Source organism: Sitophilus oryzae, unplaced genomic scaffold, assembly GCF_002938485.1.
Source record: "Sitophilus oryzae breed Bouriz unplaced genomic scaffold, Soryzae_2.0 scaffold_860_pilon_pilon, whole genome shotgun sequence".
In the NCBI taxonomy this organism is placed as follows: Eukaryota; Metazoa; Arthropoda; class Insecta; order Coleoptera; family Curculionidae; genus Sitophilus; species Sitophilus oryzae.
Genome location: NW_022147484.1, coordinates 1,137,832 through 1,161,028, shown reverse-complemented (window position 1 = coordinate 1,161,028; position 23,197 = coordinate 1,137,832). Strand labels below are relative to the sequence as shown.

The 23,197-nt window shown below is 32.2% G+C and overlaps 2 protein-coding genes across 2 annotated transcripts in view; one reads left to right on the top strand and one right to left on the bottom strand.

The window, feature by feature from the left end:
* The window catches only part of LOC115890300 (ADAMTS-like protein 3), a 1,070,176-nt gene that overhangs the window by 147,498 nt on the left and 899,481 nt on the right, over positions 1–23,197 (bottom strand). The window lies entirely within an intron of this gene.
* On the top strand, positions 9,176–14,747 carry LOC115890314. Its single transcript, XM_030910490.1, has 3 exons — positions 9,176–9,310; positions 9,493–9,682; positions 14,323–14,747. Exons 1-3 carry the CDS (start codon positions 9,299–9,301, stop codon positions 14,586–14,588), a joined length of 468 nt encoding a protein of 155 aa, XP_030766350.1. The 5' UTR covers positions 9,176–9,298; the 3' UTR covers positions 14,589–14,747.

Here is a 23,197-nt window from a genome sequence, read left to right as displayed (position 1 = left end):
TATGTACAATTTAATTTCAAACAAACTAATTTCATTCTAAACAGGCCTGTGGAGAATTCCACATTAAAATAGTGTCGACCTATTCGCGATTTCCACACGATGTTAACATAATTTTTAAATAGACGCTTAATTGAATGTTCGACAATGAATCAGATTTGGTTAAATTAAATTTGCAATTTAAAGGGAGGCTACGCCATTTGTATCGATAAGTGCTATTGGCAAAATTGCGGCTGACCGCTACGCAAATGTAGTGTTATAGGCTACGTAAACGGTATAATAAAGCGCAAATGATTATTTAGTAGTGGCTTATACCAATAGATTTCTGTATCCGATATTCTAATATTTAAGGCAGATTTAAGGCTATCCAAGGGCGTGTCTTAATCAAAAAACGAATTATTATTAAAGGAAAAATAGAAACTCTTAAAATATTATGATACATCTTCTATACTCTGCGCAAAACAGACCGAAGCAAGTCAACATATTTCCTCGTCTAACTTTGTCTGGGGTCGGCTAGTTTTCTCCAATTTTAATTTTTTTTAAATGTGGAGAAGGGCGTGGGAGTATTTTCTTGGCGACTTTCTGTTGTCTTTTGTCGTCTAGTTCGATTTCGTTTTGTCTAGAGATACTTCCACGACGTGACGGTTTCTCTACCTGAGACAAAGGACTTTTTTTTCATAAATCTCATTAAAGTAAGTAAACCTAGACGTTTATAAAATATGTGCGCAGTTGTTAGGATGATATTTCTTTAATTACATCTCCGTTTTATGTTAAAAAAACGTCTCGTGTCGGCTTGTCTCCGGTTATCTCGGCTTACAACGTCCTAATTTTATTTTTTAAAAATGCGTAGAAGGGCGTGGAAATATTTTTTGGCGACTTTCTGTTGTCTTTTGTTGTTTCGTTCAATTTCGTTTTGTCTAGAGATACTTCCATGACGTGACGGTTTCTCTACCCGAGACAAAGGAATTTTTTTCATAAATCTCATTAAAGTAAGTAAACCTAGAAGTTTATAAAATATGTGCGCAGTTGTAAGGATGATATTTCTTTAATTATATCTCCGTTTTATGTTAAAAAAACGTCTCGTGTCGGCTTGTCTCCTGTTATCTCAGCTTGTCACGCCCTAATTTTATTTTTTAAAAATGCGGAGAAGGGCGTGGGGTATTTTTTGGCGACTTTTTGTTGTCTTTTGCTGTCTCGTTCAATTTCGTTTTGTCTCGAGATACTTCCACGATGTGACGGTTTCTCTACCCAAGACAAAGGACTTTTTTTTATAAATCTCAATAAAGTAAGTAAACCTAGACGTTTATAAAATATGTGTGCAGTTGTTAGGATGATGTTTCTTTAATTACATCTCCGTTTTATGTTAAAAAAAACTAAAAATAAAACTTTTCACTTAATCTGCAGGAATATAATAATTACAATATTTTTATTATTTATTTTTATTATAATGAATTAGTATACCGGGTGCGTCTCGAAAGTGGCTCAACCCTATAACTTTTTTATTTCTTCAGATAATTAAACGAGATTTTGTTTGTTAGTATATGGCATAAATTAGGATTGATTGACGTATTCAATTTTTTTTGGCCACTTCCTGTTTCACCGGAAATTAGTATAACTTTTGATTTTTAAATGGCACTCTTGGTATTTTTTTACTGTATTTGACAGGAAATGACATTCTGAATAGAATGACATATCATATGTCAACTTTTGACATTTTTGCTTAAAACAAAATTGAATTTTAAATTTCAATCTAGAGTGCCATGGCTGTGTTAAAAATACTAATTTTTAATCAAAGAGACTTGGAAAAATAGATTTGATCGTCTAAAGCTATTCGTGTTTTGTCCTGGCCGGTTAAAAGATGCCCAAATCGTATTTTTAATCATATCTCAATTTTTTCAAATGGAACGAGTGGCTCATTAGCATATTTGGATTTTTTACGAATAATTTGGTTACACACACTTGGTATTTCGAGTCAAATTGCCGTTATGAATTGTATGTTGCAATATCAAATAAACCATATTCGCAAATGTCAAAAGTTGACATATGATATGTCATTTTTTTCATTATAAAGCAACAAAACATGGAGGATACCATTTAAAAATTAAAAGTTGTAGTCATTTCCGGTGAAACAGGAAGTGACAGAAAACCGAGCAGAAAACAATTGAATACTTCAATCAGTCTTAATTTATGACATATTAATTAATATACCAAATCTTGAGTTTTTATCTGAAAAAATAAAAAAGTTATAGGGGGTGAGCCACTTTCGGGACGCACCCGGTATAGAATTGTATATGTCATGATTGTTTACGGTTTTAATTGATTACTATAACAGTAGTATTGCTTGATGAGCAATACTGGTAAAATCATCAATATATTGAGCTGATGGAAAAATGATTGATTGACGCGACGCGACGTCAACAAAAGTATGGTACAGGGACATTTCTAAAAAGTAATGTTCTCTTATTGTTCTTACGATAAAACTGTAAACGATACATTGGTTAGCATCTAGCATGGTTTGATATAAATCCATTCAAAAATAAGAAATAATTAGACAATTTTTTAAATAGTTTAACACCGTGATTTATGAGCCGATAAAAAGCGGACGGCTAGAACAGTAAGTCACTGTTGCCTTGCAGTTTAACGATTTTAAGTTTTGAAAATTATATTTTTTACTAAACTCACCGGCAAAAAAAACCGGCTACTAAAAACTATAGTCCCAATTTCAATGTTGGATTTCTCGCGAACTACTCATTAGATTTTGATGATTTTTTTTATATTTTATATTGCCGAATTTATTTTGAGCATATACAGGGCACAACATTGAGACGAAGTTTTTTGCCCGAACTTTGTAACACCCTGTAGAGTGCAGCAGCTGTAGTAGCTATTGCTAAATCAAATCACATTGTAGCCTCATCTTTTGTGAACATTTTGTTTTTTTAATCACGACATTATCTCTGTTTGTATTGGAGATACGCTTCTTTAAAACGAACGTCTGGGAAAAATGCTTCGTAGGCAGAAAGTTTTATGTGTAAATAATCAAGGCGACATAGGCGAACACGGATTTATGAGTATTTGCAATATGATAACAAAGGTTGTCAGATTAAAAAATGCCATTATCTGTAACGGATGTTGTTCGTATTGTGGCTTTAATTGAGGATGGCCGAAATCAACGTTATGTGTCCGATACCCCGGGTATACCTCGAACAACAGTCCAGGATGCCTGGAATCGGTATATGAAAACGGGAAATTTCACCAGGCGAGTGGGTTCCGGAAGAAAACGGAAGACAAATGCAATTGACGACCGCTTTATTGTCCTGAATACTTTACGAAATCGTAGAATTACAGCGTTACAGAATCAACATCTGCTACAAGTCGTGCGTAGAATTCAAGTCAATGAGAAAACAATCCGACGAAGACTAAAAGAAAACTGGCGTGCCACAAGACCCCAGCTACTTCCAAGACATCATCGAGCAGGGCTTCCAGAGCAATGGACTAAAATCCTTTTCACGGATGAATCGCGGTTTTGCCGAGACGTTCGTTTTAAAGCAGCGTATCTCCAATACAAACAGAGATAATGTCGTGATTAAAAAAACAAAGTGCTCACAAAAGATGAGGCTACAATGTGATTTTTTAGCAATAGCTACTACAGCTGCTTCACCCTACAGGGTGTTACAAAGTTCGGGCAAAAAACTTCGTCTCATTGTTGTGCCCCGTAAATATGCTCAAATTAAATTGGGAATAAAAATTTCTGGCGTAGCATCCGTTAAGAAGGAATTAATTTACAATTTAAAAAAAATCATCAAAATTTAATGAGTGGTTCGCGAGAAATCCAACTTTGAAATTGAGACTAGTTCTTAGTGGCCGTTTTTTTTTGCCCGTGAGTGTAGGTATATTGTAATTAATAATATTAGACAATGGTTAAAGTTAAATATTCTTGTGTAACCTTAGAGGAATAGCCAATTTAATCTACCATCGTCGGTAACAGTTTTCTAAATGCAGTTTTTGATTTTTCATATCAGTTTAATATAGTGGTATTACATTACACTCCATTACAAACTAATGATATTCATTCATACTCCATGTTTACTAATTTTTCTGAAGCCACCACAAAGTTTGACTTTATTTACTGCGCGAAGTAGTACGAAGCACATAGACGTGCGTTTCAAAAGTTTTATTGAAACTGATCGAAACGTTTCTGGAAACATTTCCCGAAACAAGTCTAATAACAATACAAACATAAACATCCAATCACAGCTTGTCTCGATCGATTTCGATCTGTTTCAGACGTTTCCGTCAAGATTCCCCGCAACAAAAGAAAAGCATTTTTAGAGTTTACTTCTGGAAGTATTTCGAGAAATGCTTCGCGAAATCTTTTACGAAATATTTACAGAAATATTTTGCGAAACATATCGAGCATAGTGTAGAGGGTGTTTAACAGCAAGTGAGTATAAAAGTAAAGATAGATCATAATTAAATTACCATTAATGTCACAATATTCCTATTGGATAAGTATAATTCACAGCTTCGTGCAGATTGTCCCAGCCCAGAGCCTTGTTCTTGATATCTAAACCTTACTGGCGGAAGATTTTCACTTTTAAATCGGATCTGTTGGTCGCCAAGTTCACGGTTGATTCGTTTTAAATTGGTTTTAAGACCGCAAATCCACCAAAAGACATATAAATTCTTGACATTATAGAACAGGTTCCTCTGTATAAATACGTGTCGATCTAGATGTTGATCCTGATTGACGTTTGTATGCCCCTATTTATAGATTTGATTTTTTTGGGCTCATAATTTGTCGATCGGTTTATTGGTAATAAGTAAATTATTATTAACGGGTTATAACAGTATACAAGGTGTCCCAGGCTGAGCGTGCATTAGAAGTTTCCAGAGAACCACAACATCTAGATCGGAGATTTTTCGCACATCCATTGTTTTACACCGAGATCTATCGATTAAAACTATTTTCGATATAGCGGCACTTCCGGAAATACCGGAAGTTGATAACAAATTTCTTATTTTAAATGGGTGCACCCATTTTTTATTACTTACTTAAATTTTCTGTAAAATTCTATGAATATTGATGTCAAACATTCTATACCTAGCATTAACCGTTTTTGACAAAAAAATATTTAAAATTTTTTCGACGAAAAAAACTACCTGGCAAAAAAAATTGTATAGGCTAAAAGTCAAATTTAGTGATTACCACAACTACTGTGACATAAAGAGAAGAAATGGCTATCTGTTTCAAAAATTAAATTGTTCAAATGCCATTTAATAATGGCGGTAACTGGCATGGAATTGAGCTATTAAAAAATTATCATAAATATTTTTTTTCATTTTTATATTTGGGAAATCCACTTTTTTTATTTCACTAGTGAAAATGTTTTCCGATTCGTTACTTTTTGAGTATGCATGTTCCTATACCCAAAATAAATCGTTTTTAAGTTATTTAAGATTTAGTTTGAAAACGTGTATTTTTCTTGGTTTTATCTACTTTGACATGTGTCAAACAGTCAGACAATTTATTTCCATCTGTCAGAAAACTAATTATTTGAATTTTCTATATCATAAATACTGTCTTTTTGAAAGTTTAAAAAGGTTATTTATAAAAATATATCTCGGATTTTCACTCTTTAATGATATCTAATAGTTGATATTATTAGTAATACCGTATGATCGAAAAAAAAACAGCGCAAACTTGGCTTGGAAATGATGGTCGATAACATACTGCTTTTTGAACAAAGTGTCACAATATGACATAGCCAGATCTATTGCTTTACGTCACTTGACGTTTAAAGCCATTGGCTACTGGTTAAAATCAAGAAAAATATACGCTTTAAAACTAAATCTTAAATAACTTAAAAGCAATTTATTTTAGATATAGGAACATGTATAGTCAAAAAGTATCGAAAGCCTTTTCACTAGTGAAATAAAAAAAGTGGGTTTCCATTTGAAAAAAAAAATGATTTATAATTTTTTAATCGCTCAATTCCATGACAGCTGCTGTCGTTATTATATGACATTCGAACAATTTCATCTTTGAAATAGATAGCCACATGTCTTCTCTTTATGGTGCAGTGGCTGTGGTAATAACTAAACTTGCCGTTTAGGCTATACACATATTTTTGACAGGCATTTTTTTTCGTCCAAAAATTTTAAATATTTTTTTCCCCAAAAATGGTTAATGTTAGGTATAGAGTGTTTATTATCAAAATTCATTAAATTTTACAGAGAATTTAATTATGTAATAAAAAATGGGGGTACCCATTTAAAATAAAAAAGTTGCTGTCAACTTCCGGTATTTCCCGAAGTGCCGCCATATTGAAAATATTTTTAATCGATAGATCTAGTTGTGAAACAATGATGTACAAAAAATCTCCGATCTAGATATTATAGTTCTCTAAAAACTTCTAATGCACACTCAACCTGGAACACCCTGTATACATCGTCGTTGTCGAAGATATGAAAAAGTTTCATACAGATGTTGTATGGTTTATAAAGGATATAATAATATAAGTCTAGGGATATTAGAATTTTATCCAGCCATCGTCAGTAATTTTATTATTTGCATTTCTGATATAATAAAATTAAAATAAACAAATAGTTTACAGGACGTATTGGAAATAAAAATGCGAAATTTACCGAATTTTTCAAATTTACCTTGATTTTTATTGAACTCCAAAAAATACACAGATTTTTTTTTATTCTAAACTGTGAATTAAAAAAAAAGATAAAACCATTTTTACTTAATAAAGGGTATGGCCTCCTCTACTGTTCATTACAGCCCTACATCGTCTCTCCATGCTCCTGATCAGGTTGTCGATCTCTTCTTGAGGTACAGCCTACTACGCTGCATTCACGGCCCGAACCAGATCCCTACGAGTTTCACGAGGCATACCCATTCTCAAAATTCTTCTTTGGACCGCGTCCCATACGTGCTCGATGGGGCTGAGGTCAGGAGATTGTGCCGGCCAGAGTAAGATGTTTAATTGATGAGCATTGATAAACTCACTTACATATAAAATCATTGGCATATGGTAACATGTCAGGCTCAAGAATTAAATCACGATATGTGATTACTTTTAGAAACCTTTCAAGAAAAACGAGATCGGTTTTTCGGCCTAACTGGACTCCTTCCCAGACCATAACTGTTCCACCTTGATAAGGGTGCACTTCCTAAACATGATCCAACCGAATAAGATTTCCCAGTTCTCTCCATACCCTAAGCCTTCTCGAATCCGGATGAATTCCAAAACGTGACTCATCCGTGAAGAGAACATTGGCCCATTGTTCATTCGACCACTGAACATGATCTTGAGCCCACAAATATCGTACCTCTCGATTTCCTCTCGTTAAGGGTTGAGCTCTCCAGGGGCGTCTGCTTCTTAAGTTGACCTCACTTAATTTATTACATTATGTGTTTCCTGGAGAATTAAACTAAGCTCTGGTGCTGTAAGAGTCGGTCGGCGTCGAGCATTTAATTGTAAAAAATGATCTTGCTGAGGGGTAGTAATGCGATGTCGCCCTGTGTGCCTTCCAGCAACATCACCACTTTCACGGTAGCGTGCACTTAATCGCGATATTACACTTTGCGTTGTATTTAATGCTCTAGCTACGTCGATTTGGCGCATTCCAGCTTCGAGCATACCCATGGCCCTTAGCATTTCGTCTCTGTTAAGATGTCTACGCTCCATAATGTCGTTTAATACTAAACAGAGTTATTTGAATGAATTCTGGCCAGTTATCATAGAAACATAGCCAGTACAGGTTAAATTAGAACAATTGATGCTAGGTGCTTTTTATACATTTGATAAAAAATGCACAAACACTTCTGCAAATATCCCAAATTTAGAAATAACTAGTGTGACTACTTCGTTTCAATTGAAGTAGAAAGAATCGGCCTACAAATATGTGGTTGTTTATTCAAAACATTTATTTTTAACTTTAATAAAATGATATCCCTAGATTATTCCGGTGTGTGTATTTGAAAAACCGCAAAGAAAAAATATGTTTCTTTTATCGAGATTTACTAGCCGATCTACCAGTGAAAATATTTGCACTTATTTACTTTGTATAACGTTTATTTGTTTCTGTATTAACTAAATTCATAAAAATTCAGTATTTACAAAATCATATACACTGTTGGCTTTGGGTCAATGTGTTCTGTATGTACAATAACATGTACTGAACAAAGAGGGTAGAGCGTGTATTTGCCCAAGCACATGAAATAAAGTTCTGGCACTGGATTAAGTCGTTAGGTAATAAACACTTCGCATTTTCGTCTTACCGACCGACTTATGACGAAGTTTGATGTTAAGTTTTTTTAGATATCTGGTCTTGGATTTGTCATCAAATGAAGACCAAATTTTTGTGCGATAAAACGAACGAAATGCCAAAATTTGTGGAATATAGTACCCTATAGAAAAAAAAAACGGCGTCAGTGATGGATATGAAATGAAGGTCCCTGTCATTTTATATGGGAAATGTCATCGATCGTACTTTCCCAGCCAACCGGACGCCGTTTTTTTTCGATCATACGGTATATTGGGTCATGTAGATTATCTAAGATGCATTTGATACCATAATATAATGGTCTGTTAATTGCTTCTGTATAAATATTAAACCTGAAGCCGAGGACAGATCTTCGTTACCATTCGTTCGCATTCGCGAGGAAATGTTTCTCAGGTGTGGATGTACATTCCTTCTTTCGGCGGTAAAAATTAATAGATCAAAGGAAAATGCGAGCCGCGAATGATGAACGTTGCACTGTGGACGTATCTGTAAAAATGCAGGAAGTGGAAAGAGTGCGAATGGTTGAAATGTTATCGAAAGAAAAGAATCCGTTCAAATGTGTCACGCCACCCGGTGAGAACGGGGTAGCGATGGTGCGAATGGCTGCAATGCGAACGAATGGTAACGTTCGTCAGGTCTGTCCTCGGCTTTATGATATCATGTCATTTAACATTTCTTTATATAACTTTAAAACTACGAGCCGCCACTGTTTTTTATTCTATAAAATAATCAACCCTTTTAAGTATGTTTATAAGAATTAAATGCTGTTGTGTTATGTCATGCAAGTAACAGTACTAAACCAAGAATAATGGTGCAGAAATTACACAGAAAAAAATGAAAGATATATTTTCTTTATCAAAGATTATTTATTACATATAAAATAGATACATATACATATGTTTTTAGGGCTTGGCGGCAAGGTTATAACGTAATATAAAACACAAAGTGCACTATTGTTGCATAGTAGCCGTGCGGTGAAACATTGGTCACAGCTGGAATTGCAACAATGGCAGCTAAGGTACGCATAAAAAAATTATATATGTACTTAATGACTTTTTAACCATTCCATGTAAAATATGGATTAGAATATGTTAATTAGCACGGAGCAATTGAAAGTATAGTGTATTATTAATAATTTTATGTTAATAGTTTTCAAAGGATAAACATATAGGTCTATATATTGAATTTAAATAATTTTAGGTTGTTTTGATTTTCTTCTGTGGATTGATCATTGCAGTCAATTGTGGTGTGCTGCCATCTGTTAAAGTTCTACAAGGACCAGGAAGCAAAACCACTCTGTATGGGCCTGATGGTAGTTCCTTAAAATCTAAAGCACCTGGTGGTACCGTCCTAACTGACACTAGTGTTCCTGCTGGATTAGTACCCGCAGGTTGGTTGGTGTTAAAATATTGTTTACTGGTTTAAATATTAACTCGGTATTTCATTTTTCAATTTGATAAGATAATTTTCAAATGAATTTTTACATCTTAATCGAATTATGTAAATGAAATTAATTAATAATTTATACACTTACAGATTGTTATGTCCAATGGAACACCTAAATATACTATACAGGGTAACTAATTAGCAGTCTCGAGTATCTCTTAATTACATGTGAGGAAAAATTCAAATGTGTACATGGTGTCCCAAAATTCCGCGGATATAGGAGCTACTATCAATTTTTGGAAACATAATAAATTATTGGATACAGTTTACCTGTATACAAAAGTCCTTCGTTTGTCGGTTAGAAAGCATCTAACTTTAAATCCAAAAACTATTTAAAAAAAATAATTTTAATTTAAAAAACTGCTGAACTTTATATAGCAAAAAAAAGTACATTGGACACAACTTACTTCTATATAAAACTGATTAGTTTTCCCGTTAGAGAGTATCAAACATAAAAAATAAACACATTTTTTAAGATATATTAACAGTTATTCCGATTTGTATGAGATTTGGAGTGCCTATGTTTTGCTAAGCGCTTTAACATTTGACGTTCACAAAAAGAAAACTAAAAGTACAGGAAGGGTAAAAACTACCCTCACCTCTACATACATTTTAAAAGAAATATTTTCCAACTTCACCGACGACTGATTTTTTTTTCGTAAAATAGTCCTACCGTATGATCGAAAAATAACAGCGTAAGCGATGGCTATGAAATGAAGGTCGCTGTCATTTTATACAGGGTGTCTCATAAATAAGTGCAAGTATAAGGGGTGGTAGATTTCGATAAAAGAAACATATTTTCTCTTTATCGTTTTTCAAATGAGTCCAAAATATCGGAGTTATTTTACTTTGAAAATTTCCAAAAAAAAAATTGCTAAAATTTTGAGAACCGCTGGACCTTTTCTGGATTTTCTTTCTTGTAAATTTAATCTAATACCTATGTTGCCATATTATCAGGAAATTATGTTTTTTAGCTAAAAACTAAAAATCCAAAACATTTTTCAAAAAATTTCGAATTTTCAATATTTTTTTTTTCGCGAAAAAACCTCAAAGGCGTGTTTATGGGGTTGAACTATACTACCAGTTAAAATATTTGCATATATTTCTGGGGCACCCTGTATAATAAAATTATATGGGGACTGTCATTGACTGTTATTTCCAAGCCAACTGGACGCCTTTTTTTTCGATAATACGGTAGAATTTTTTACAATTCTTCAGGATATTGTAAAAAAAAGCCACATTGCATATTTTTCGAGAATTTTTTTTCCAAAGCAGACCTACAAAACATAGAGTGAGTTCTAATATTCCGTGAACATAGAACAACTATGTGTTTTTTGAATCGAAATAAGTTAATTGCACATAATTTATCTCTATACAAAAGTGCTTCGTTTGTTCGTTAGGGGGCATCAATCAAAAATAAACCCGAACGTTATTTAATTCCAAATTTATGAAGTTTATTGTCAAATATCATTTGTTACCCGCTTGCTACGTTTTAAATTGTAATATACTGGGTGTCAAGAAAATAGTGTATCTAACTTCAATGGGTGATTAAAGACAGATTACAGACAAAAATAAAACAAAAAGTTTTTATGGACATATTTTATGTTAAAATACTTCCCGAAAAAGTTATAGCCCTTGAAAGAGTAAATAATAGTTATTTTTTATACAAAAAGATAAAATGGTATTTTATCGTCGACCGAATGCAATTTTATTGTCGTGTATACGAGTAAAACAATATTTTTTTCCATAGCGAGTTACGTTTTATAAAATATTCAGAAATTATTATTTCAAGGAATTTATTACGAGTAGAAAACATATTGCGCTGGGTTGGCGTTGGTTTCTATGTAATTTGACAAATAAATAAAGCTGTCTCTTTAGTTGTCAGTTTTGAGTCAATATTTTTTAATTCTCTTTCGTGTCGATTGCTGATTGAATTGGAGCCAGAAATGGGTCAAAACGAAATAAGTAACTTACCGACAGATATTCAGGCTGAGGCGACAAACGCCATATCCAAACTTCCAATTTAATAATTCAATTTACTTCCATTTAAATCCCGAATAACTTATAAAAAGGAATACAAAAATTTTCAAAAATGGAAACAATTAAAAAACGTGCGAGGAGAAATAAAGTTTTTAACCAATCCTCGCTGTTAAAGTACCATTTAATCTACCCTTGCGGTTAAAGCACTATTTTATCTACTATTTTTGATAGATATAGGCAATTTTAACAGTTGGTATGGAAAAAAAATATTTTGTTTAGTCTTAACTACATTGGTAAACTGTTTTGCTTAAAATTTGGTACTCTGATCCACATTTTAATGCCAAAGCGAATGGTGATGTGTAAAATTCCGTAACAGTTCTGAAAGGATACTTTTCATTAAGGTAGAGAATTACTGGTGGTACTTTTTTATTCTAATAGATAGTTTTAGGTACTATCAACATATGAAAGCTAGGACTTTTTTACGTGAAAAAGGTACTCTTTGTTTGATTCGATAGGTAAACGGTTTACACTTTGTTTGATTCGATAGGTAAACGGTTTACACCTTTAAAGGTTACTTTTTTATAATTTCTTAACATCTCATCATTACTTTAATACTAAAATCGACGCATCCTAACCTTTAAACGCAAATATCTTGAAAACCGTTCATCGTATCCAACTAAACGAAAAGTACCTTTTTTACATAAAAAGTCCTAGTTTTTATATAGTTTGTTGAAATTACTGGTATCTATAAGGATAAAATCAGTACCACCAGGAGTGCTCTCAACCTTAATGTTATGTACCCTTTCATTCACGGCTGTTACGGAATTTTGCACTATCGTCATTCCCTTTGGAATTAAAATGTGTGTAAGAGTAGCAAATTTCAAGAAAACCTGTTTGCCAATATCCTTGAAAATAAACAAATTATATTATTTTTATTTACTCTTTCAAGGTCTGTAACTTCTTCTGGAAACATTTTAGGACATAATATGTTCATAGAAACTTTAGCTTGTATTTTTGTCTGTAGAATCACCCACTGGAGTGAGATACTCTATTTTTTGACACTCCGTATATCTATGCCATAAAATATACATCGTATATTATACAATTTTATTGTGTAATACACAACGATGCACCTAATTAATAATACCAATACCGGGTGCGTCTGAAAAGTGGTTCACCTCCTATAACCTTTTTATTTTTTCAGATAAAAACAACGAGATTTGGTATGTTAGTATATGACATAAATTAGGATTGATTGATATACTTAATTGTTTTCGGTCATTTTTTTTTCGGTTTGTAGTCATTTCCAGTTAAATCGGAAATGACTACAACTTTTGATTTTTTAAATGGCACCCTTGGTATTTTTTTATTTTATTCGATAGAAAACGACACTCTGAATAGAATGACATATCACATGTCAACTTTTGACATTTTCGCATATGGTTTATTTGAAATTATAACATGCGGTTCATAACGACAATTTGACTCGAAATACCAAGGGTATCAAAGTATTCGTAAAAAAAAATATTTTTCCAAATATGTTAATGAGCCACCCTCGTTCCATTTGAAAAAATTGAGATATGATTAAAAATCCGATATGGGCATCTTTTAATGGGCCGGGAGAAGACACTAAAAACATTAGACGATCAAATCTATTTTTCCAAGGCTCCTTAATTAAAAATTAGTGTTAACACAGCCATGGCACCCTAGATTGAAATTTAAGATACAATTTTGTTTTAAGCGAAAATGTCAAAAGTTGACATATGATATGTCATTCTATTCAGAGTGTCATTTTCTATCGAATAAAGTAAAAAAATACTGAGGGTCATTTAAAAAACAAAAGTTGTAGTCATTTCCGGTGAAACAGAAAGTCCGAAAACAATTGAATAGGTCAATCAATCCTAATTTGTCATATACTAATATACAAAAACTAGTTTTTAGCCGACCGTACCAACAGGTATGGTAGGCTATTAAGATCGGCAAAAAAAAAGTTTTATTAATTTCACCCAAAATGAGTTATTGGGTCATAAATGACCTAAATACAAAATATTTTCATGGTGTCTGTCCGTCTGTCTGTAACACGATAGCTCAAAAACATCTAAACCGATTTTAACCAAATTTGGCACAAAAATACTGTGGCGCTCGAGAATCTGGTCATTAGTTTTTGGTGGGGGTGTGGAGTTGGTAAGGGGTTATGGGAGGGGGTTAAAAATTTAAAAAAATCGTAACTCCAAAATTACAGTAGCTAGCGAAACGCGGTTTTCAATTTAAGATTAGGAATAATATTTACAACAAAATTTGTAATAACATCAAAATCAGTCAAAGTCGCAGTTTTTAAGATAAAAAAATTGGAAAAATTCCTTTACTTCGAAACTAAAAGAACTGTCTATCAACTTTTTATTAACATATTTTACTATGGGCGGCTATACGCTACGTGCCTCCCGGCGCCAATTTTTTTTATCTGAAAAAAAAAATTATAGGGGTGACCCACTTTTGAGACGCACCCGGTATAGTAATTCTTGGGATTCCGTTATTTCCACATCAATGAAACTATGGAAATTATAAAAAATTGATATTGTTAGTTAATAATTTATTTTATTTAAGGCCCAGCAATTCTTCCCGCATCTCCAGAGGTCATCATTGGAGATGGACCTGCGGGTAAAATCGTTACCAGCTATACATTAGCAGGTCCAGGTTTTGTAGCAGCTGTCAGGCCAGATGCAGCAATCATTGCTGTACCTAGTGCTATCGCAACCGGACCAATAGGGCCTCTTCCTTTACCCTTATCGGGTCTTGGCGAAGGAAAATATATTGCTAGCGCATCGGAGGCTCTGTACGATGATGGATCATATAAGGAAGGAAAATATTAAATCAGATATGAAAGTTATATAGAAAAAAAAGAGATAACTGCTGAAGAAAAATGAGAGAGAACGATAAAGGGGACTGATAAATACTTTTGCCCTATGTTGAAGATCCTTTTTGATAAATATTATTATTAATACTTTTTATTAATAAATCTGCATTTTGAAAATACATTGTTTAATTTATCTTTTATGAAATGGATCTAATATATTTTTAAAGTTTGTATAATTGTTGCATTATTGTTAAAAACTTTTTTTGTTTTCTTTGGAGGCACATATTCTCAAGACAATGTCAGTATGAGCATTAGATTATTAGAAAAAGAAATAATTATAAAAACTATTTTTAGCCATATGCTCATATACAAAATGGGTGTTTCAAAAAACATGCGCCATCTCTCGTGGGGAGATTCCTCACGTAAAAATAAGATTTATTTCTGTCCGATTCTGCTTTGGTTTGTAACTACATATCCATACTACTGGTCCATAACAACAACAAATCAAGAGTGTCATATCATGGATCACTGAGCGATCCCTTCCTAACAAACACAGGTGTTAGGCAGGGATGTGTCTTAGCGCCTCTCCTATTCAATATATTCATGGCAGCGCTCTCCATTATAGTGGACAGCAAACTGCAGGAGAGAGGTTTGGGCATTAGCTACAGATACGACGGCGGTCTGTTCAACATAAAAAGACTCAAGGCAAAAACACGTACAAAATTCATCACAGAACTTCAATACGCTGATGACTGTGCTCTAGTTGCAAATACGTTACAGCAATTGCAAGAAATGTTGAACACATATACATGGACATACGAGGCCTTGGGACTTAAGCTGAACATCGATAAAACTAAAATCATGTGCACTCCCCCAGAAGATCACAACAATGCTATAAAAATCGGAGATGAGCTGTTGGAATATGTAGCGCAATTCAATTACCTCGGCAGTTTGATTTCGGAAAAGGCCAGTATCGACTCTGAAATTCAGCACAGGATTAGCAGCGCCTCAAGAGCATTCTGGAAATTAAAAGACAGGGTTTTCTACAATCATGACTTGAGCACAAAAACGAAACTTGCAGTGTACCGAGCAATAATAATTCCCACCATGTTATATGGAAGCGAAACCTGGGTGCCGTACCGCCGACACATGAACGCATTAAACAAGTTGCAATAGAGACATCTTAGACAACTCTTAAGAATAAAATGGTTCCATCATGTCTCAAACGTATCGGTCCTTGAAAAAGCTAACTGCGAGAGTATTGAAGTCATGATTACAAAGTCCCGCTTAAGATGGGCTGGTCACGTAAGCAGAATGCAAGAAAACCGCATACCAAAATCTCTGCTTTACGGTGAGCTTGTAGACGGTAAGAGGAGGCCGGGTGGATAACTCAAAAGGTTCAAGGATATTTTCCACGAAAACTTAAAAGGAATTAACAAGCAGAATGAGTGGGAAGGGGCAGCTCACAATAGAACGGAATGAAGAAGAATTGTAAAGTCAGTTAACAGCGACAACCAAAAAGTAAAAAGGCAACAAAGCAATGAGATTTTTGAATGTCTGGAGTGCGGTAGACAGATCACGTATCGGGCTTTTCAGTCACAGAAAAGCTCATGAAAGAAAACGCCTTGCGTGACCATCTTCTGATGCGTGTCAAATACTCGTCAGCGAGGAACGGCGGTATGGTATGGTAACTACAGAGTCTTAATAATGTTTCGATTTATTATAATTTTCTTCCTCTTAGTGATTCGAATGAAATGATGAGGGTAAAAGTTACTATATTATGTGCTACATATTTTAATGCTAAAAAAGTGTCAATCATTCATTAGGGACGTGGGTAAAAAACATGTGCTCCACTGACATTTTTTCTTTTGATATCAACGCCAATTAAAAGTTATATCTTGATATTTTGTCGAATTCGACCTCCTTGATGAGATAAACGCAATTTTATTAATCACAATTAATAAAATTAAAATAAAAATAAAATTAATAAATTATTTATTTATCTAATTTATTTTTATAGACTTTAATTAAAACTTAATTAAAATAAATTAAATTTATACTTTAATTAAATTAAAATAATTTATTATTAACCATTAGTTATTATTACTATCAGTCCAACCTACAGCAATTTCAATTAAAAAAATAATAGTATTTAAGATAATTACAAAAAAACTAATTTTAAAAAGTTTTAACATCCTGTGACTCTCAAATTATACGTTTCCATATCCATGTTCATATATAGGAACTTTTTCTTCATATTTTTTGATAAGGAATCAAAGAGTACTTATTTAAAACTTTCGCAAGTTAATAATATTAAATTTTTTAAAGGTTGCTATTAGACTTGATCAGGGCAAATTAATAAAATTGAGTTTATCTCACCAAGGAGGCCGAAATCGATAAAATATCAAGAGACAACTTTTAATCGGCATTAAATTGCTTACACTATTTCGCTAACAAGAGAAAAAAAGTCAGTGGCATACATGCTTTTTTTAGAAAAATATTCCAGTGACAACCCATATGCACGTCCCTGGTGAATATGTCGACACTTTTTTAGCTTTAAAATTGGTTCCACTTTTACCCTCAAATTTTTTTTCGAAACGCTAAAAGTACTTTGAAGAAAATTATAATAAATCGAAAAAATATTAAGACTTTAACACCCTGTATCTACAAAACAAAGCAGAATCGGTTTCGGTTTCGACCTCAAAAAACAGTTTCGGTCGGACACTAAATGTATCTAAAACTTTGAAACATTAATTCGTAGGAACTCGGAATTTTTATTCCAAAATTTGTATAACTAACTAAAATATTTTTATGGTTATCAAAAGTATAATTTTACTTGAATAATAACATGTATGCAAATTAACTATTTGCCACTTTTTTTGAACCTTATAAACTAATAAATGAACAAATAAATATAATTTTTAATTAATGAAGTACAAAGCCCTAAAATTGAAATAAATGGTATGTTTTTATTTTTCATTAAAAACTATTACTCTTCATCTGCATTGGTCTAAAAGAATGGATTTTAATTTAAATTTGTTACACAAAAGGCATGATATATGTTTGTTTTTAATAAATAAATATATTAAAATGAATTATTCTTTGTATTGAATATTATTATTGAATGTGTAATTTTTCATAAAAATACATATACATATAATAAACGCTAAACCAGATGCTTAAATAATATTTACAATAGTTTTATGTACCTATGTGAAAATTAGTTTTTAAAATTAAGAAAAAAACTGCAGTAAATTAACGTTCTTTGCATTAAATCCTTGTGAAGTTGTCAATTGGCAAGATGGAAAGTATCATTACAGGTATAACTCATGTCATATTAATTTTCCCATGCCACACCCACTAATTAACATTCTTAGTTGGAAAGAATATAAAAATACAATTATATTTATTCTGTCGCTTTTGAAATTGATCACATTGTTTGATCACGTGAATATAAAAATCAGTATAATTTAGTTGTTTATAAAATTATAGCACAATTTATAAGACTTCGACACACCATATACATGTACAGGGTGAGTCAACGATAAAGTGCTTTGTTTCATTTGTTTCCAGGTTTACAAAAAAAAAACGTTAAATACAAAAGTTATACAGGAAGGTTAAGATACACATCTTAAAATTATTGTAGAGTATACAGGGAGCTTCAAAAAAGTGTAGCGGATCTTGTATGTTTTTTTTAAATGCCAATACACTATCTTTTATTTTATTTATAGGTTCTGCGTAAAATTTGATTACTTTTTTATATAATGTTATATAGTTTTTGTAATATTTGAATTTATTTAAACGAAAGTCAGATTTCTCAGTGTGGTAAAAAATTGTCAGTGATGTCATTGTTTCTGAAGTTGGACTAGGTACTAAAATTTGGTTTTATAGATAGAGTTTTATAGAGATAGAGATGAGAGAGAGAGAGAGAGAGAAAAATATTTATGTAAACATATTTTAGTTGGATGGTACAGGGTGGTACAGGTATATTGTATACCTATCTTTAATAGTTTGCGTCTTATTCTGAAATTTACAATTTTTACTCTTTTTTTTTAATTCATTTATGCTAGAACGTCATAGTTGCCATGACCAAACAAAAATATTTATCATTAATCATTAACAAATAGTTTAGTAATTAGTTACAATTGTTATTATTAGTTTATGTTACTTATCTTTGCTCAAATAAACTAAAACCACAATCGTGAAGTTCTTGGTGTATTTCTATATTATGCAAGATGACACACTGATTTTTCCTTGGGGCGAATAGCCATAGAAAGTAAAAGTAAAGTAAATATTTCAGTTATCTCTCTTTTGCGCTGCCAGAGCTAATCTGGACATGGCCTACTTTCTTTACGCGGAATCCGAACCGCGGTCCTCGGCCATATCATGGTCAACGGCCTACCGACTTGGCAAGTGTCTAAATCAACTCTTACTCACGAGATATCCGATTTTATCCGGCCTCGAATCGGCGTGAATGAGCAGTGTGTGCCAATAGATTTTACACTTTTGACTTTATTGGACAACAGCACGATACAGAGTTTCGAACCGATCACCCGTTCATCCACTAGTATCACCTTACGTCGCTTAACTTCGGTGTTCTAATGGGAACCGGTGTTTCGACGTAGCTGGGCCGTTGCCTGAATAGCCATAGATTAGGATAATATTAGATAACGTAGTTGTTGACGTCTTCTGATATAGAAATTTTCTTCGACATAAAGTTTTTTTTCTCGTAGCGATTCTCGTTGAGAATTCATTTCGAAGCCAAGCGAATAGCCAATATTAGCCAATAATACTACTGCCGTGAAACCGTCCCATGACACATTGAAAATGTTTTTGTAGATAATCTATATCTATTCTCCTAGTACTTAGCAAAGTACTATATAATATTATGTAGTATCGAACTAAAAAATATTTTTTTCTTGGCCTGTTCGTGTATATCAGTCACATTGACTAATTCATTTTCATGAAAATATGTAACTATTATCTCTACCATCTATACTTATACGACAAATTAAACTAAAATTCATGTTTTGCTCTTAACTTGTTTAACAGACATGTCAAATTTTGATAATTATTATTTTTTGTCATGGTAACTATGATGTTATAGCCTAATTGTATTAAAAATAAGGGTAAATAAAAAAAAATTAAATAAATAGCAAACTATTAAAAATAGGTATATGACATACATAATAAAAATTGAAGAGTTTGCTAAGATCTTCCAGAAAAACTGATAATATATAGTGTGTCATTTAAAAAAAAATAGATTTTTTAATTTTAAGTAGTCCAAATTCTTAAATATATTTTGAACACCCTGTAGCATCTAACTAAAATATCTTTACATATATTTTTTTCTTCATCTTTATAAAATCTCCTACCAATTTTTAGTTGTCGAACTTCAGAAACAATGGCATCACTGACAATTTTTTACCACACTGAAATCTAACATCAGTTGCAACAAATTGAAATATTACAAAAACTATTAATTTTAGGTATATAATACTAAAAGTTATAAAATTTTACGCAGAATCTAAAAATAAGATAAAAAATAGGGTGTTGCATTTAAAAAAACATACGTTATATTCGCAACACTTTTTTGAAGCACCCTGTGTACTCTATAATAATTTTAAAATGTGTATCTTAACTTTTCCTATATAACTTTTACATTCAATTTTTTTTATAAACCTCCAAACAAATGAGATAATAGACTTTACTCTATCGTTGCCGACTCACCCTGTACGTTATTCTTTCCTAACTGTGTGAGTACCACTTATTTCATTCCATACAATACAAATATTGATTTATATTTTTATATTTGTATTTTCAATTGTCACACTTTATTATTACTGTATATAAAATCACGCTTAAAGTCTACTCTAATATTTCAGTTGCGCATTGACAATACTGCCTTCCACTTGCCACTTTTATCGCTCTATATAAATTCCGAATTTAAATAAATTTCCCAAAGAAATGGTAATTTAGAAAAGTTATTTCCCTTTTTGGCTTGCGAAACGGTCCCTCCATTATCCATTAAAATTTATATAATTTTAAAAGTAAAGAAATTACTTGGAGTTATAGCTAATATCTAAGTTTTAGTCCTTTATAACTCAACAAATACTAAGAAATAAATAAATTATTTCTTGGAAGTAGCCCTTTAAGATATTTAAGGTGTCGAACGTAAAATTTTGACATCTCCTTTCGGCCTAATGCGTTCTCAATATACCGGATGTTTCTCAGAAGTGGCTCACCCCTATAACTTTTATTATTTTGTTAGATAAAGAAACTAGATTTGGTATGTTAATATATATGACATAAATCAGGATTGATTGACGGATTCATTTGTTTTCGATCACTTCCTGTTTCACCGGAAATTATTATAACTTTTGATTTTTAAATGACGCACTCGGTTTTTTTACTTCATTTGCTCGAAAATGACATTCGGAATAGAATGACATATCATATGTCAACTTTTGACATCTTCAATTAAAAAAATTGCGTTTTAAATTTTAATTTAAAGTGTCATGCCCTTAAATGAAACGAAAATTTGACTCGAAATACCAGGCGTGTGGTATCAAATTATTCGTGAAAAAATGCTTTTCCAAATATGCTAATGAGCCACCCTCGTTCAATTTGAAAATATTGACTTATGATTAAAAATACGATTTTGGTATCTTTTAATCCAAATGGTGGCCAGGACAATACAACAAAAGCATTAAACGATCAAATGTATTTTTCAAAGACTCCTTAAGTAAAAATTAGTGTTTTAACAGAGACATATGGTACTCTATATTGAAATATAAAATACGATTTTTTTAAGCGAGAATGTCAAAAGTTTACCAAATATTAGCATATTTGGTAAAGCATTTTTTACCAATAATTATGTATCATATACTTGGTATTTTGAGCCAACTTGCTGTTACATTTATGGCCATGGCACTCTAGATGGAAATTTAAGATACTATTTTTTATTAAACTGAAAATGTTAAAAGTTGACATATGATATGTCATTCTACTTAGAACGTCATTTTCTGTGAAATAAAGTAAAGAAATACCAACGCACCACGGATATATTATGAAATATCGAGAATAAAAAAGTAAAGAGACTCATAAAAAATCATAAAAATTTACGCTTATTTTTATAAGCTTAATGCTTAGATATTTAAGCTTAGTTATTAGTTTGTTTGTTATAATACCGACAAAACATCAACGTATAATCTGTTTATTAGCTTAAGTTCGAACTTTTGCTCTATAATAATAAAAAGGCAATAGAAAAGTTGGCTAGAGTGACCCAAAGTTGCTCAATATATATGCTAATGAGGTGCGAAAAATGCTGTCCGATAAAGTGAATTTTGTTCAGCTTTCAAGTTAATAATAATAATAAAATTTTATGAATATGAATATATATGAATATTAACATTATAATATCATAACACTAGATATCAACAGAATCTTTTGATGCACTAAAATAAACACACTTTATAAAGAACACAAAATTATAATATAATTGATCCCCGCAAACTATCATATAATAAATATAAATGCATTACGTACATTAATGATTTTTTTCTCCTATTCAATCTCAACAAACTTGTCCAGCAAAATTTGTATGTAGAGTAGCTACATCTAAAGAAGCCATACTCGTTATTAATGTTATCAGAGCAAGCGCCTACCAGAGCTGCAACAAGTCAGTTTAAAAATGACTTTAAAAAAGTCATTTCTAAAATGAAAATGATTTAAGTCTTAAGTCAATTTCAATATAAAGTTCAAATGACTTAAGTTTTAAGTCTTTGACTTAAGTCATTTTCTTCAAGTCAAGTCCTTTTTGTAAAGACTTAAATCAATATAACGTCACTTAAGTCTTTTTTGCTTAAGTCTTTTTTTACTTAAATCATGATAATCTGCAAGTTAAGTCAGTAAAATTACTTAAATCAATATAATTTTCCTAAAATCAAGAAAACCAGAATTCAATTTAAATACATATTATATAATGTTAATATTAATTTTTACCCATGCGAATTAGAAACCGCTGGAAAGAGCATTACAGCCATATTCTTAACCAGGAAAACAACCCCAATATAGAAGCACTAAACACAATACCTCAGTATAATAGCCTCGATGTATTAGATACCCCAATAACAGAACAGGAAATAATGGCATCCATAAAACAGCTTAAAAACAACAAATCAGCTGGCTGTGACGCGATTCCGGCGGAAATCTATAAGTGTGCAAGTAAAGAACTTATTGGTCACTTTAAGGCTCTCTTCGATGTCATATGGGAAAGCGGAGGACTTCAGGACTTTTGCAATGCGAATATAGTGAATATATTTAAGAACAAAGGAAGTGCATCAGACTGCGGAAATTACCGGGGAATTTCACTGTTGGCTATCGGAGGAAAAAATCTTGCAAAAATTATGTCAAATCGCCTGCATCAACATATAGAAAAAATCATTCCAGAATCGCAAACGGGTTTTCGAACCAACCGTCGATTCCATATTTTCCATCCGCCAACTACAGGAAAAAGTAAAAGAGCAGCAGTGTAAACTTTATGTTGCATTCATCGATCTAACAAAAACCTTGGGCAATTGGGCAATTATGAAAAAGTTCGGAGTACCTAACAAATTTCTTGCA